This window comes from Lepisosteus platostomus, chromosome 14, assembly GCF_059453375.1.
Source record: "Lepisosteus platostomus isolate fLepPlt1 chromosome 14, fLepPlt1.hap1, whole genome shotgun sequence".
In the NCBI taxonomy this organism is placed as follows: domain Eukaryota; kingdom Metazoa; phylum Chordata; class Actinopteri; order Semionotiformes; family Lepisosteidae; genus Lepisosteus; species Lepisosteus platostomus.
Genome location: NC_142624.1, coordinates 32,974,036 through 32,987,489, shown reverse-complemented (window position 1 = coordinate 32,987,489; position 13,454 = coordinate 32,974,036). Strand labels below are relative to the sequence as shown.

At 36.7% G+C, this 13,454-nt stretch overlaps 1 protein-coding gene across 1 annotated transcript in view; it reads right to left on the bottom strand.

The window, feature by feature from the left end:
* The window catches only part of LOC148649288 (uncharacterized), an 80,722-nt gene that overhangs the window by 29,167 nt on the left and 38,101 nt on the right, over positions 1-13,454 (bottom strand). The window contains exons 7-8 of the mRNA XM_088605757.1: positions 3,102-3,180; positions 2,181-2,348 (exon numbers count right to left, since the gene is read on the bottom strand). Of these exons, the coding sequence (XP_088461883.1) occupies positions 2,181-2,348; positions 3,102-3,180 (247 nt within the window). The remainder of the gene's footprint in view (positions 1-2,180; positions 2,349-3,101; positions 3,181-13,454) is intronic.

The window sequence follows — 13,454 nt, the reverse complement described above, 5'->3', positions numbered from 1 at the left end:
TAAACATGAGGCAACTACAACCTGATTGTACATATGAAACATTAAATGCTTTAAGGAGATCCAGTTATTCATTCAATTTTGAACTGTAATGTATGCACGAGAAAACCCTATACTGAGTACAGGTGCATGAATACCCACAGGAAGCAATATGTTTTATGTGCTTATGTATTTTGAATATAAGGCCATATGTTAATAACTGAAAAGAGGCAACTCTTTTTTGTGACTTCTTCCCTTAGGGAATTCATTGTCTTTATTTCAAAGCTTAAGGACTCTGAATGTCAGGAACTTAGAAAATGTTCCATTGAGTTATGACAGCTCAGAGCACCTACTACATTTACTGTCCTACTGTATAAGCACTGTGCATGACGAATAAACTGAACAGAACTGTCCTCTGACAAAAGTCCCTGTGCATGCCAGTGACATTGCTAACTTAATTAAACAATTCAACAATAACATACTGTAGATACAGTTAAGCAAAGCACTGCTGCCACACTGCCTTCCTAGAGGAAATATCACACATGATGTTCAGTGCACTTATTAAGGCCATGTCCCCATTCACAAACCTGCAGACACACTCTACAGCCATCTTCTCACCACATCATTAGGAGGCTTTACAGAAAGTCAGCAGATTTCATGATCAATTAGCCAGCTAGTCACAAGGAACAAGGAAGCAGTGTGCCATTTCGCAGACTCAGCTTGTGCAGAGAGTTGACCAGGGACACTGTGCACCTGAGCAAAGAGTTGCATTATCACCCACAGAGGAAAGTGTTTAGCTTGACTGTCCCTCTAATTCTTATTACAAGACTGAAAACTCAGTGTAGATGCAGTCCCTAGGCATGGTGAGAGGCCACTCAAGATGCTATAGTTGATATAATTTTTACTACCGCTGTTGTTGCTAACAACATCGAGGAATCCTTAGTTCTAGAAAAGGTAGTTGACGAGTATGTTTATCCATTGGAGTGGGATCAAGTGTTTTCAAATCAATGTACAATGGCAATGACTATTAATGGCAAAAACTAATAGTCATGCCACATGTCTCTTTGTAGATCTTTTTCACAGGGAAAGGGTAATAGAACTGGAATACAAACATCTAATACATGTTTAGCATCAACATTTCAATAGATCTGCTAGCCTCCAGCAGTACAATTGTTTGCTACCTTATGCTCTTCAGGGAAGCACTGTTGAAGAGCATTTATACACACTCCCTATGCTATGCATGAAATAAAGCCACAATCGATCCAAAATTGAAACTGAAAAATGATCAAATAAAGAGTTACAAGTAGTTAAATCCTCATACAGTGTAAAATTCAATACTAAAATGAAAAGACAAGACAAAGAAATGCATGTCGATAATTCATCATTTTGATTATTTCTTTTCTGTCTCTTTGATGAATCCATGTGGGTGATGTCTTTACAGTGAATCACAGGAGCTTCTTTTGTAATTGCACTGTAAAAATTTCAGTCCACATTATTCCAATATGTTAAAGTAGTTTCTGATGGTACTCTGAGACTAATTCAGTTCTCTGATGAATTTGCTGTGAATATCAACACTTCTTTCACATCAAGAGACAGAACAGTTATTCGAGCAGCACTGCTATACATGAATACACATTTTTTGTGTATTTGGTGGTGACAGTTTCACATACAACCATCATTATTACTGAAACTATATATATACAGTATATATGGGTAGCATAATACTCTTTGACAGTAACATTTGCAACTAAGAAATATACAAATAAAATAAAAAACAGTACCATGTTATTACCAAAATAAGTATTCTTAAGTCTTTATTTTTTCTGAAGATCCACAACTTACTTTTGTACAGTATACCAGAGTATACTCTGTATACTCTTATCATCTAATGTATGTACTTATCATCTGTTCAGTAAAGAAATAGAATCCTATCCTATCCCATCACAGTGATTAGCTAGAAAGTAGGGAGAGACAACTTATCAAATTTGCCTATTTGCACAGGTCTTGAACAGACAATATCACAATTGATAGCCATGTGCCCTACTGACCAAGCTACACATGTTCGTACATGTGCATGTTCGTACCATATTTTATAAATGATGAAAAGAAAATAAACATATTACACAGAAGGCTCATTTGATGATTATGCTCCTCAGTTAAGACATATAATTATTTAAAGAGGCAACATTTAGAGGTTACATTACCAAAGGCTCCTGCTGCAGCCAGAAAGAGGGCAGCAATGAAGGTTCTGTCAGTTTGCGACTCTCTGTGGAAATTATCCCATAATCCCACTCTTCCTTCAAGAAGCACTGGTTCAGATGCTGACCCACTCTATGGTCCTCAGGCCCCAGGAGGGAAGAGTCATTATCCAGCTGAAACGAGAAGACTGGGAGATGAATTTTATTTCCATCCAATCAGTAGAGAGACATTCAACACAGTTTGAGAACAGACACTAAAAAAGGCATCATACACACCTCATACACATCATACACACCGACTGCAACACCATTCAACGTCTCTCTTACACATTGACCACACATCACTGGCTCCTGATATTTCTCTCACACATGTGAAGGTCATGCAGGTTACTGACCTCTTAGCAAGCTCAAATTTACAGCAATAATATGACTAGATAGATTATAACTGTTAAGCAACTTAAACCTGTGGTCATTACAGTATAGTACATTTCAGCATTATTAATTTCAACACACAGTGAAATGGAACCGTTGGGACCAGCAGATGGGTAGGAAGGCAAGAAACATTAGCTGAGAATAAATTTGGTTTAAACCAGCCTTAGACAGACAACATGTTATTTACCTGCATTGGTTTGGGAAAGCAGTGTTGATGGCGTATTAATGAAACCAATTTTCAGCATACCGTATGCAGGAATTTACATTATTCTTTCTCACAGACTTTAGTCGAACAGGTATGTGCATGGTACACTGTAGATGTTACAGTGTGGAAAAGGTAAGGAAATGAAGTTCTATTCTATATCTAATTGACCTTGTTTGATCTAATTTGGTCTTCTTGTATTCTGACAGACTAGATGGAAGCAAACATGCTTTCTTTTCATTTCTTCAGATCTCCCTAGACTGAAGATACACTGCAGGAGGATCTGTCCTCACCTTGTACGTGTTTCCTTTCATCATCTCCGTCGACCCAGCCCAGCTGTCCTGGATGAGAACATTATCCCGGGGCTCACAGCTGCAATACACAGAAACTCAGTGATGCTGACAAGTAGAGGAGGAAGAAAGGAAGGAGGAAAAGGAGAAAGGAGGAAAAGAGGTGGAACCGTGTTAAGAAGGAAAAGGAGAACAGGGCCGTGAAATATCAATATTTTTACAACATAACCACTTTAACAGAAAATTAAGTCAGAAAAACAGGTTTTCTGAAGCTATTGCTATTAGTGCCACTACAGAGACAAGGAAGAAGTGACTGAGAAGGATAAGAATGATCCTACCAACCTTGGGAAGAACAAGCAGGTGTGGGAGTGGGGGGTAAGAGCAAGAAGATGGGGAGAATGAGAATGAGAATGAGAATGAGAGAGAGAGAATTGGCCATGTAGGTCTGAGGGTTCAGATGTGGGTTGAGGCCCTGCTGTCGTGACCCTGAGCTCCCCTCGGATTCAAAATGCCAAACTGTCTTAACACCTACAAATGTAAGTTGCTGTAGATAAAAGTGCCAGCCAAATACACTTAGAAATTAAACAAAGAGATGAAGAACGAGGGCGTGAAGATGACTGAATGGTGGTAAGCAAACAGAGATGAGCAACACAAGAACGGAAAGGGGAGGAGGATGGGAGAAGTGAAGGAATCAGGACAAGAAAAGCAGGAATGGAAGTTAAAGAGCAAGAACATGTTCAGCAATAAAATGCCAAGAACAAGCCGTGAGAAGCAGGAGAATAGAAAATCACAACCACCAAACAAATAACTAGGAGAGAGAGGGTGAGGCGAAGAAGAAGAGACAACAGAAAAGGAGAAGCAGAAGAAACAGTAAAGAAAGATGCAGCTACAACATACACGATAATAGCAATAGATCCTTTGATCCCATTGTTGAGCCGAACGCCTGGATTTGAGGGTAGCTTTGATACCAGATGTCCCGATCAGAACTGCCAGTGCAGATGGAAAAGCAGTGGGGAACTTTCTACTGAATGTAGGAACACAAATGTCTTCTTTTTTCAATTCCATATCAGCACACATGTCTTTTTTTATGTAACTGAATTCTGTCAAGTTGTTTGCCTCATTAAAGGTCAACATTTCTCTCTGTTTAAAGAAATAAACTAACAAACAGCGGAGATCCACAGCTGTGGGAATGTTTTGATGATGGAGGCGTTCTAATCAAACCGGAGGGATCAAAGTTCCTTTGTGAAACTCAAGCAAGGGGGTTGCACAGGCCATCGGAACACACAATAATCAACCTTAAAATGAAAAAAGGGGATAAATAAAAGCCTTTCACGGAATAATAAAGAGAGCCTTTTCATGAAATCCTTTTCTGAAACAAAATACTTACAAAAAGACTTCCCTTCAGATTTAAACCAAAACCCTTTCTGTGTATCTTAACACCTCGTAATGCAATAAGAGTGAAGGGGGAGTGCACACTGCGCACCAAACTCTGCTGTACACTCATCAGGCATTCAGGTGTAGTGCACCTGTCTGTGGAATTCAAGTGCTGCCAACAATGAAAACTCCACAAATCTTACAGACCCCATTTCTGAACACAGTTCACAGAAAATCTGAAATATTGCAATATGCAATATTGCATAGCGCAATGTATATACATTTATATGCACAGACATATTGTCCCAGTGGGTTCATTTGTAGTAGTTATGCACGTAGGACAAAATCTATCCATTTCTTGAGAGGACAGATCCTGTAAGATAAATATACTAGGCTTGGAAGGATGCACCACTGAAATCGGCAAAAAGCGGCAATGTGTCCACTAAATTCATATTACTAATAACTACAATCTCAGGTGAATTAAGAGCAAGTTGCAAATTTAATGAAAGAGAACACACACAAGTTCCATCTGAAACTGAAACTGATTTACTTCACCTATTCAGATGTATTAATTAGCTTTTTAAAATGAAAAACTCCAGCATCACAGAATTATATGTGTTTGGATTTTCAGAGATTAGCATGAAGTTTTAAAAACAGTAAATGACCTCACTGTGAATTAGAAAACCAAAATAACTGGATATTGTAGTATTTGATGCAGAAAAGTATTTATACAGTACTCTTTTATAAATAAGACATAAATACAGCAGCGAGGTTCTAATATATCCTATTTTACTCTAAACACACAGACATGAGACAGACCTCAAGTAAATGAGAACGTTGTAGACTCTAAATTGTATTAAAAAATAAAATCCAATGCTGTTCATATAACTTAAATATACATGAAAAAAAGTTTAAAAAAGTAAAATAATCTGAGTGAAGTAAAAAGCTGAAACAAGATGCTTTACCATGGCCAAACAATCATCTTAGCAGATTGGGTGTGATTGTGCAGTATGTGGGCAGACCTGAGACAATTTACACTTCACTCAAACACTCCAGAGAAGTCCCAGGAAGTGGAAATGAATTTATGACAATAAAGCAGAAATTGTGAAGTGGCATGCATACACTGCACCCTGTAGTTAAGATTAAATCATACGAAGAAGTGAGACTGATATCAGAAGCTAATTGCTTCAGTATGAAAGACATTGGTCATGGTAATAGGTAAATAAAGCTAAATTACCATCAAACTGTACTTATTGTGTAATAGACAAATGAATGACATTATGCTTCAAGCTCGAAAGTTAATTCAATTAGGTCTTTTTATTGCAACATCAAAAGAGACAAAGCTGCGGAATTAATTCAGTGAATCATTAATTCACAGCAGCGGTTTTCTCTGTGCTTCTGGAAATTATTTTTATTCTGTTTTTTGTGGTTATTTATGTGTTTAATTATAATTAGTTTGCAAAAATGAACACCCACTGGTGCCATGCTTTGCTTCGAACATCTCACCAGCCATTTCTCTCTCTCTGTACCTTTCAAGTCTGCAAGTTCTTCCTGGATCCCACAGTCCATGTTTTCACTCACGGTAAATTAGTTAACAATTAGATAAGCAAGCAATGAACAAGCTTGTGGTGCTAGAATCCTAGAATCTTTGATGGTCTAGTTCTGGAGGACCCTTTCACTAGACTGTGATCACTCCTGTGCCTAATCGCAAGAGTTCCTTCTATGCCCCTTACATGGTCGGCTACACTCCTGTTCTGTGTTATTGGAAACACTTTACTATGTTCTGACCTGGCCCAGTATCATAGTAGGTACATGATCAGGGAGGAGCAAGTCAACACAGGAACAACCAAATTGTTTATGAATTTGACCTTTAAGATGTTAAGCAGCCAAGCAAAAACCCAGCTTAAAGTGAAGTAAAAACGTTTTGCTACGGTGCACAAGATCACCACTGCTCTCTTGCAAAGCAGAGAGTAGTATTCATTAGTCTTAGATGATGCTTTTATCCAAATGTTTTTTTTCACTGAAGTACAGTGCCTTGCTCAAAGACGCTATTGCTGTGCTTACCTAGTCATCAATCACTACTCCACACTGTTGTAATGATTCAATTTCAGTTTGCTTTGTTTGTGGTTCAGAATATTAGCTTTAGAAAATGCTGTTGAGGACAATGTGGAGTTACGGCTCTTCAGAACATACTGTAGGAATGGAAGAAGAGGTAATTCGGCTCATCTAGCCCTTTTGGAAGTTAATAGCTAATTGATCCAAGGCTTCTTGCCATTTCTTGAAAGAAGACAGTCATATAGAAGCCTGAACGTGTATTAACAGGTGGCTAGTTTGGATTCAGGGTCAATAGAACTTTTTTATGTATGAAATCTAACCACAATGATGCAGTTACTCGGATACAAAGCTATCAATACAAAATCAAAAGACAAATGTTATTTTTTCCACCACATTTGTACTATGATGGGACAGTTATTTTTCTGAACAGTGTTACTATGGGTATCTTTAGACAGGGTCCACAACACAATCCCATAAACCTGGGCAAAAGATCAAAGACTGACTGTGGCAATATATTTGTTTATTGACTTGGTATGGCCATCATTAACCCAATAGGTGGGGCCCCAGCCCAGCCACACTGGCAGTGGAAATTAGGTGTTAAACAGAGGTCTTCTCAAGACTGGCACAACCCTGATAGACTGTGACCAGTACTGTGCAGGGTTATCAGAAAGCCTTCCTTATTCACATGCATCAATGGTATAGACTTGGACTGTTGCATACTTGGTAATAAGAAACAAGCATTTCGAAGAAGATGCGACTCTTCCTGAGAGCTGTCCTGAGAGCTTGTTTACAGATCTTAGAAGAATACTAGGTGTTGAGAGATAAGGCAACAAAAAGTCTGAAGGACACAGAGAAGTGGCAGAATAAGTTTTGTGATAGTGCTTTGCAGGCTCACCTGTAAAACATCACTACAACTGTAAGCTACTGCATCCATTCTGTTTCTGTTTTTGTAGGTACAGTGTGCCTTCTATAGTTACATTATTAAAAAAAAACAAATTTCTCGAATATATATCTTGGCTTTGTCACAAAGTGCCATTTTGTCAAGGCGTTGCTTCTCACAATCAGGAAACAGCACTGCTTCTGTGACCCAGCCCCACCTGCCTGTTGAAGTGGGAACAGCTGATATCACAACCTCTTGAACAGTTCGGGTGAAGAGATCACGGAATGTAAGTTCACACAGTGATGTCAGAAATATTACACAGAAATGAATAAAACATGTGGCTGTTTGTACAGCAACACAGGGAAAACTCTCTGGATCCAACCAGTCACGGACTTCAGCAGACAATAAGGCAAAGCACCACGAGAGAGTCCTTTAACAGAGCATGACATCATCAGAACACTGGGATAACAAAAATAACCATTCTGTCAAATACAGACAAAAAAACCTGAAGCTTCAATTCATCTCCATTCAAGTGAATATTCTCTCGAGAAATGAAGTTTCATCAAAGGAAAGCAATCAAAACCCAAATATATTTTTAGAATTATTTTCTCTTTGAATTGCACTGAATAGTTCTGAGCATGTGTGTATTCATACTTAAAATGTCATTAAAAATATCTGGTCATAATGAGAAAGCCACATATTTTTTTAGTTCACCAGCTTTGATTTTCAATTTTAAGTTGGAAGCTTTTTATTTATTAATATAGCAAAAAAATGATCTTTTTTAAATGACATTTCAATCTACCAAATTATTTTAATGTATTTCTGCCTCTGCAGAATAACCCTTTTATCTTATAATGTACAGGAAGGGCATTAGTAACGTTCTATTATGAGATACTAACAGGTTTTCAAAAAAACAGCAGCTGTACACATGATTTGTTAGTTCTTTTTGCTGATGTTTCTGATGGTTCTATTATGACAACAAGAATGCAAAGGTTCAAGAGGAACAAAATGGTATTACCACCTTCTGGTATTCTGAAAGAGCTCTAAGAAAGTACACTTTGCCAATGCCCTCGAGAACGTGGAATGCTTGAATCAAGTCCCCTCATAGACTTCTCTGTTGAAGACTAAAAAAATCTGTTCTTTTAAGCTGTCACAGAAGGGAAATCCTTTAATGCTTGGACCAAGTTTGTATAAAGTATTTAAATTCGCCAGTAAATTACCTCACTAGTGTAATGTGAAAATTTAACATAACATCTATTGACAGATTTAAATTCTGCACTTTTGACTATACTGTATAGCGTAACATTTTGTTCGTCTTTTTATTCCTTCCTGGCTCTGCACAGAACCTTGTTCCTGAACAAGTCCCACTCCAGTTAGTCTTACAAATCCCCATAAATCACTTCTTTTTTAAAGATTAAGAATGCTTGTAAGCTATTGATCAATTAAGTATGAAATTATATAATTTATTAAGCGGGTTCTGATCTCCGAGAGCTGCAGGTTATTGTAATTTCTTTTCCATATGATCCTAATGTAGTAAATTAGACCCATGGGGGCTTCAGTTGTGTATTCATAAACTGTAGATTTATATTTTTTGGACATATTTACCATCATAACAAGGATTTTGGACAATATAATTTTTGCAAGGCATTGTCTTGTTGTTAAAAACAAAATCTACCTTACCCTGAACTGTGGAGCCTCAAGACACAGAGGCACAAGTGAAAATGTTTTCAGTGCCCTAACCAGGGAAACACCATGTAACAAGTCATCAAGTCCATCTGACCTTGCCCACTGGGGGAAGAGGTGACAACTACAGTAGGTTCTGAATCATAAAATCAGTCAAAGTAACAATCAACTCGACGCAAGTTATGCAAAGCAACTAGAATCATAGTGCAGACTATGGATATTTAGACCACTGCGGCGAAAGCATGGCAAACCACAGCTTAATTATGCTGAAAATGGTTATAAACACTAGCTGAAGGTAAGGAAACTTTAGATCTCTGTATTCTTGGCATTTGGAAACCGCCCTTCAGTTGAAAGATGTCAATTTGTAAAAAATTACACTTTGGCTGAAATGAAAATCAAGACTTCAAGCCCATCTCCAGTAAATATGCAATAAACAATCAGCTATTAAATATACTTGAAACTGAAATGATGCTTTCAATAAAATCAGTAATATTGTTCAATTTTTTAATAGTGAACAGCTGATAGTTTTGTGCACACAGGTATTAATCACCAGTTTTCATCTCAGCAAAGGCACTGGCTGATTTGATAAATTAACATATTTTTGTATTTTTCCAGTACTTCTTGCAATGTAACAATTGCAACCAAATTCCTAACTGAAATTTCATTTTCAGGCTTTACAAGTGGTAAGATTAAAAAACAAGGACAACCGTGAGTTTTATTGAGGCAGTGAAATTATTCAAGGTGGGAATGTTATTTTCCAAAACAGCAACTCTGTTGCTTGATGATTCAATAACACATACAGTGTACACCAAATGTTTTGATAACTTCTCAAAACCTGCAGAGTTATAAAATATGAAAGAGTCCTCAAAACATGGTGGTAGATTTTAATGGAATCAAAACTAGACCACTCAGAACTTCTGAAATGTTCATCAGTAGAAGAGATTTTTCCACATCACAAGACAAAAGATTAAAAGCTCATTAGTTTCAAATAACAATTGGGAGTTGGGAGTGGAAAAAAAAGATTGGTTTAAGATTGGTTTAGGAGTGTAAGGACCTTCTCTAAGTGTACCACCCCCTTACTTCACACATTTCCTGTAACTGTTATTTAAAATTGATTTCCAAATTGTTTTTATTGATTCCATTATGGTAACATTATTACAAACCAGACAACAGATAATTGCATTTTTCAGCATAAATGTATACAGACAAGTTATCTAAAAACATAACTTTTTTATTTATTAATGGAGAACTTAATCTATCTGCTAGAGCAGATTTTTCGATTTGATGCAGTGACATGCAAAAGACTTCCCAATAAAATAGCTTGTCTGTGATCATTATAACCAGGAGCAGCAGCTATACCGTTCATTAGCTCATACATCTCATGGATAGCAATCTGGCTTCCAAAATTATGGCAACTGTTAGAGACTTTTTCTTCTTACCTCTAAGTCCTACTAAAATATCTCTCAGAGTTAACATTACAAACTGTTCAATGTCAGATTTAATAACAGATTGAGCAAGACAATAACAAATAAAAATCAAAACACTTCAATCACAATTTGAAAGAGTACCCTTTAAGAGATTAAACAGTGTAACATACTTTGAGCAAAACTTTGAGCATACTTTGAGCAAAACTACTAATATGTTTTCTTGTATATCTTAAGATTTTGACATGTTTGATCTTTATCTTCACTGTTTCATAACTGTTTTTTTTAACAAAAACATATGCCTTTCATAAGAAAAAGTGATAGACAGAGAACATAATTATATATATTTCACTAGATTAACCAAGTGCCAAGTTGTGGTTTTAGTATCACCATGTGACATTCCAAGAGTCGTAAAGACTAAGACATTCCTTTATTCATGGGCTGGGACTGAATATACACTCACCTAAGGAAAGTGGACGGCTTATTTTCAAAACAGGAAAAATAACTGGATAATTTAGTATAACACACTAAAAAGGAGCAATAAAACAATAAATGAAAAAGAAAAACAACATCAGTCAACTCATCATGCTGGGCTGCTAAAAACAATACATATATAATGATATTAGTAAATGCACAGCTTGCTACAGTACGTAAATAAGTAGCACAGCTTAGATTTGGATTATTTCTTTTATAGGATTGCATTACGATGCACGCCCTTAAAGAGGCCATTGGATAAGTGGATATTTCTGTTAGGAGATTAGATTTCCCTCCACCAAGATGAACACCTGCATAATTTTTCCATTTGTGACAGAAACCAATAAAGCCGAACACCGGCTGACTTCTCTATGTGCTCCAGTGTCTCTCAAGAGCTGTGTGTAGATTCAGCCCGGTGCGTGCATGAATGAAACATTACCCAGCTGCAATGTGCACATTTATATGCCTCAGAAGAAAAAAAAAAGCTTTGTTTAGGGTCAAACAGTTTAATAAATAAGAGAAGTGAAAGAAAAAGGAGTGTCTGTAAGGATTTTGTGGTTCTGAGTCCTTAGAGTAATGTGTCCTGCTTCTCTAGAATCAGGAATGACAAAAAGAAATTAATTCCAAACACCACACTGGTTTCTTAACAAAAAGTCTCATATTGGAATGGAAAGTTGAAATGAAATGCTTGTACTAACACAAGAAGACTCCTACACTCAACAACAAAACTGTTCTCGAAAGCCATTCAGAACTGTTATTCTTATACAGTATGTTTGAACATTTTACCTACTCTATACCTTGCTGCTAACATGTTGGTGAAACATTTTAAATGGAAAAACATTTTAAAAACTCAGTTGGGTTTTTGCAGCTTCCCTTTTCTGCTTCTTCCTTTGACTAAATGATCCTTTGAGATTCCAACACCAGAACACCTAAATGGTGCCATGATTGTTCCTTCAAATTTCTGTAACATTTTGAAGGTTTGCAAAGTTACTGAACAGCCACATCTGTGGTCAATCCCAAAATGTGCAAACAGTGGGATCCCAGTGAAAGCTTTGTGATTCTTGTTTCCACCAATATGCCTCACAAAGGCATTTCTGAATGCAGTATGCAAATACTGTAAACTGGAAATGGTGGACCACATTTTAACTAGGAAAATCTGAATTATATTTCACCCAGGCCTCAAATATAAGTCTTAACTATGCCAAAACTTTAACTCCAAACTATAATCTAAACCCTATTCCTAAATAGAACCCTATAATTAATTCAAGCTTAAATATTTCAAGCTTAAAAACCAATTTAAGTCCAATAAATCATTTTATATTGCATGTAAGTCTATGGAAACAATTTCAAAGTGAAGTAGAGGGTCACGTGTAAGGAAATGGGAAAGAGATAGTCACAACATGGATTTAGAAAAGGCTGACCCCCTTAACTAACTTGTTAGAGCACTATGAACAAGAAGCAGAATGATACGCATAAAAATAATATGATAATAGTTATTTTTAAATTTACTTGTAATTAATGCTTAAAATGGCAGGCAGTAGGTATTTAAAAAGTAGTGCATGTCTTTGGATTAAGAGCTGGTTAATACAAAATAGACAAAGAATACATATAAGGGGTAAAATCTCAAACTGGGATCAGGTAATAGCAGAGTTCCACAGGGATGTGTTATAGGACCACTGTTCTTTATTATTAATGATTAATATGCTGGTATAGTTAGTAAACTACTCTGGTTTGTAGAAACTACAAAATTATGAGATTAGAACACATTGTAAAGGCAGCCATGGAAATCCCAAAAACCTTAACAAAATTCAACACTTGGCAAAAACTTGGCTGATGACATTTAATGTAGACAATTACAGATGATTTACATACAAGCAGCACAAATTATATATAAGATGTGAAATGCTGAACTTCAAAAGGTTAGTTATTAAAAGAACTTAAAATGTTTACGTTGACATCCATGTGTCTCCTAAACAATATTGGAAAAATAAAATGTTGATCTGAATGTTGGGATGCATAATTAAAGGTGTAGAATTAAAATCAAAAGACATATGTTGTTGAAGTCAATACTTTAGCTCCTTTAAAGAAGCAGCCGGTTGAGATGCTCTGATAAATTAGCTGCTAACAATCAAACCCGCTACATGGGCCGAATGTCCCCCTCTCGTTTGAAACCTTTCTGGTCTTATGTTCTTATCAATGTTAAAAAGATGCATCTGAACTAGCAGTGTATCGTGGGATGCACAGCTGTTGTGTGAATAAAAGAGCATCAGTATTTACTCAAGCTGCTCAGACACCTCTATCCTAGCAGTCATCTAAAGAGTGAGCTCATTAACAGAGCTGTTAAGAATACATCATATGCCGAGGGAAGCACCAGCCACATGCTACAGAGCCTCCATCCCTGGATTACAGTATTTCTGTTCCAGCCCTGGGAATAAAACACAGGTAGTGCCCTATACTTCAAACTTC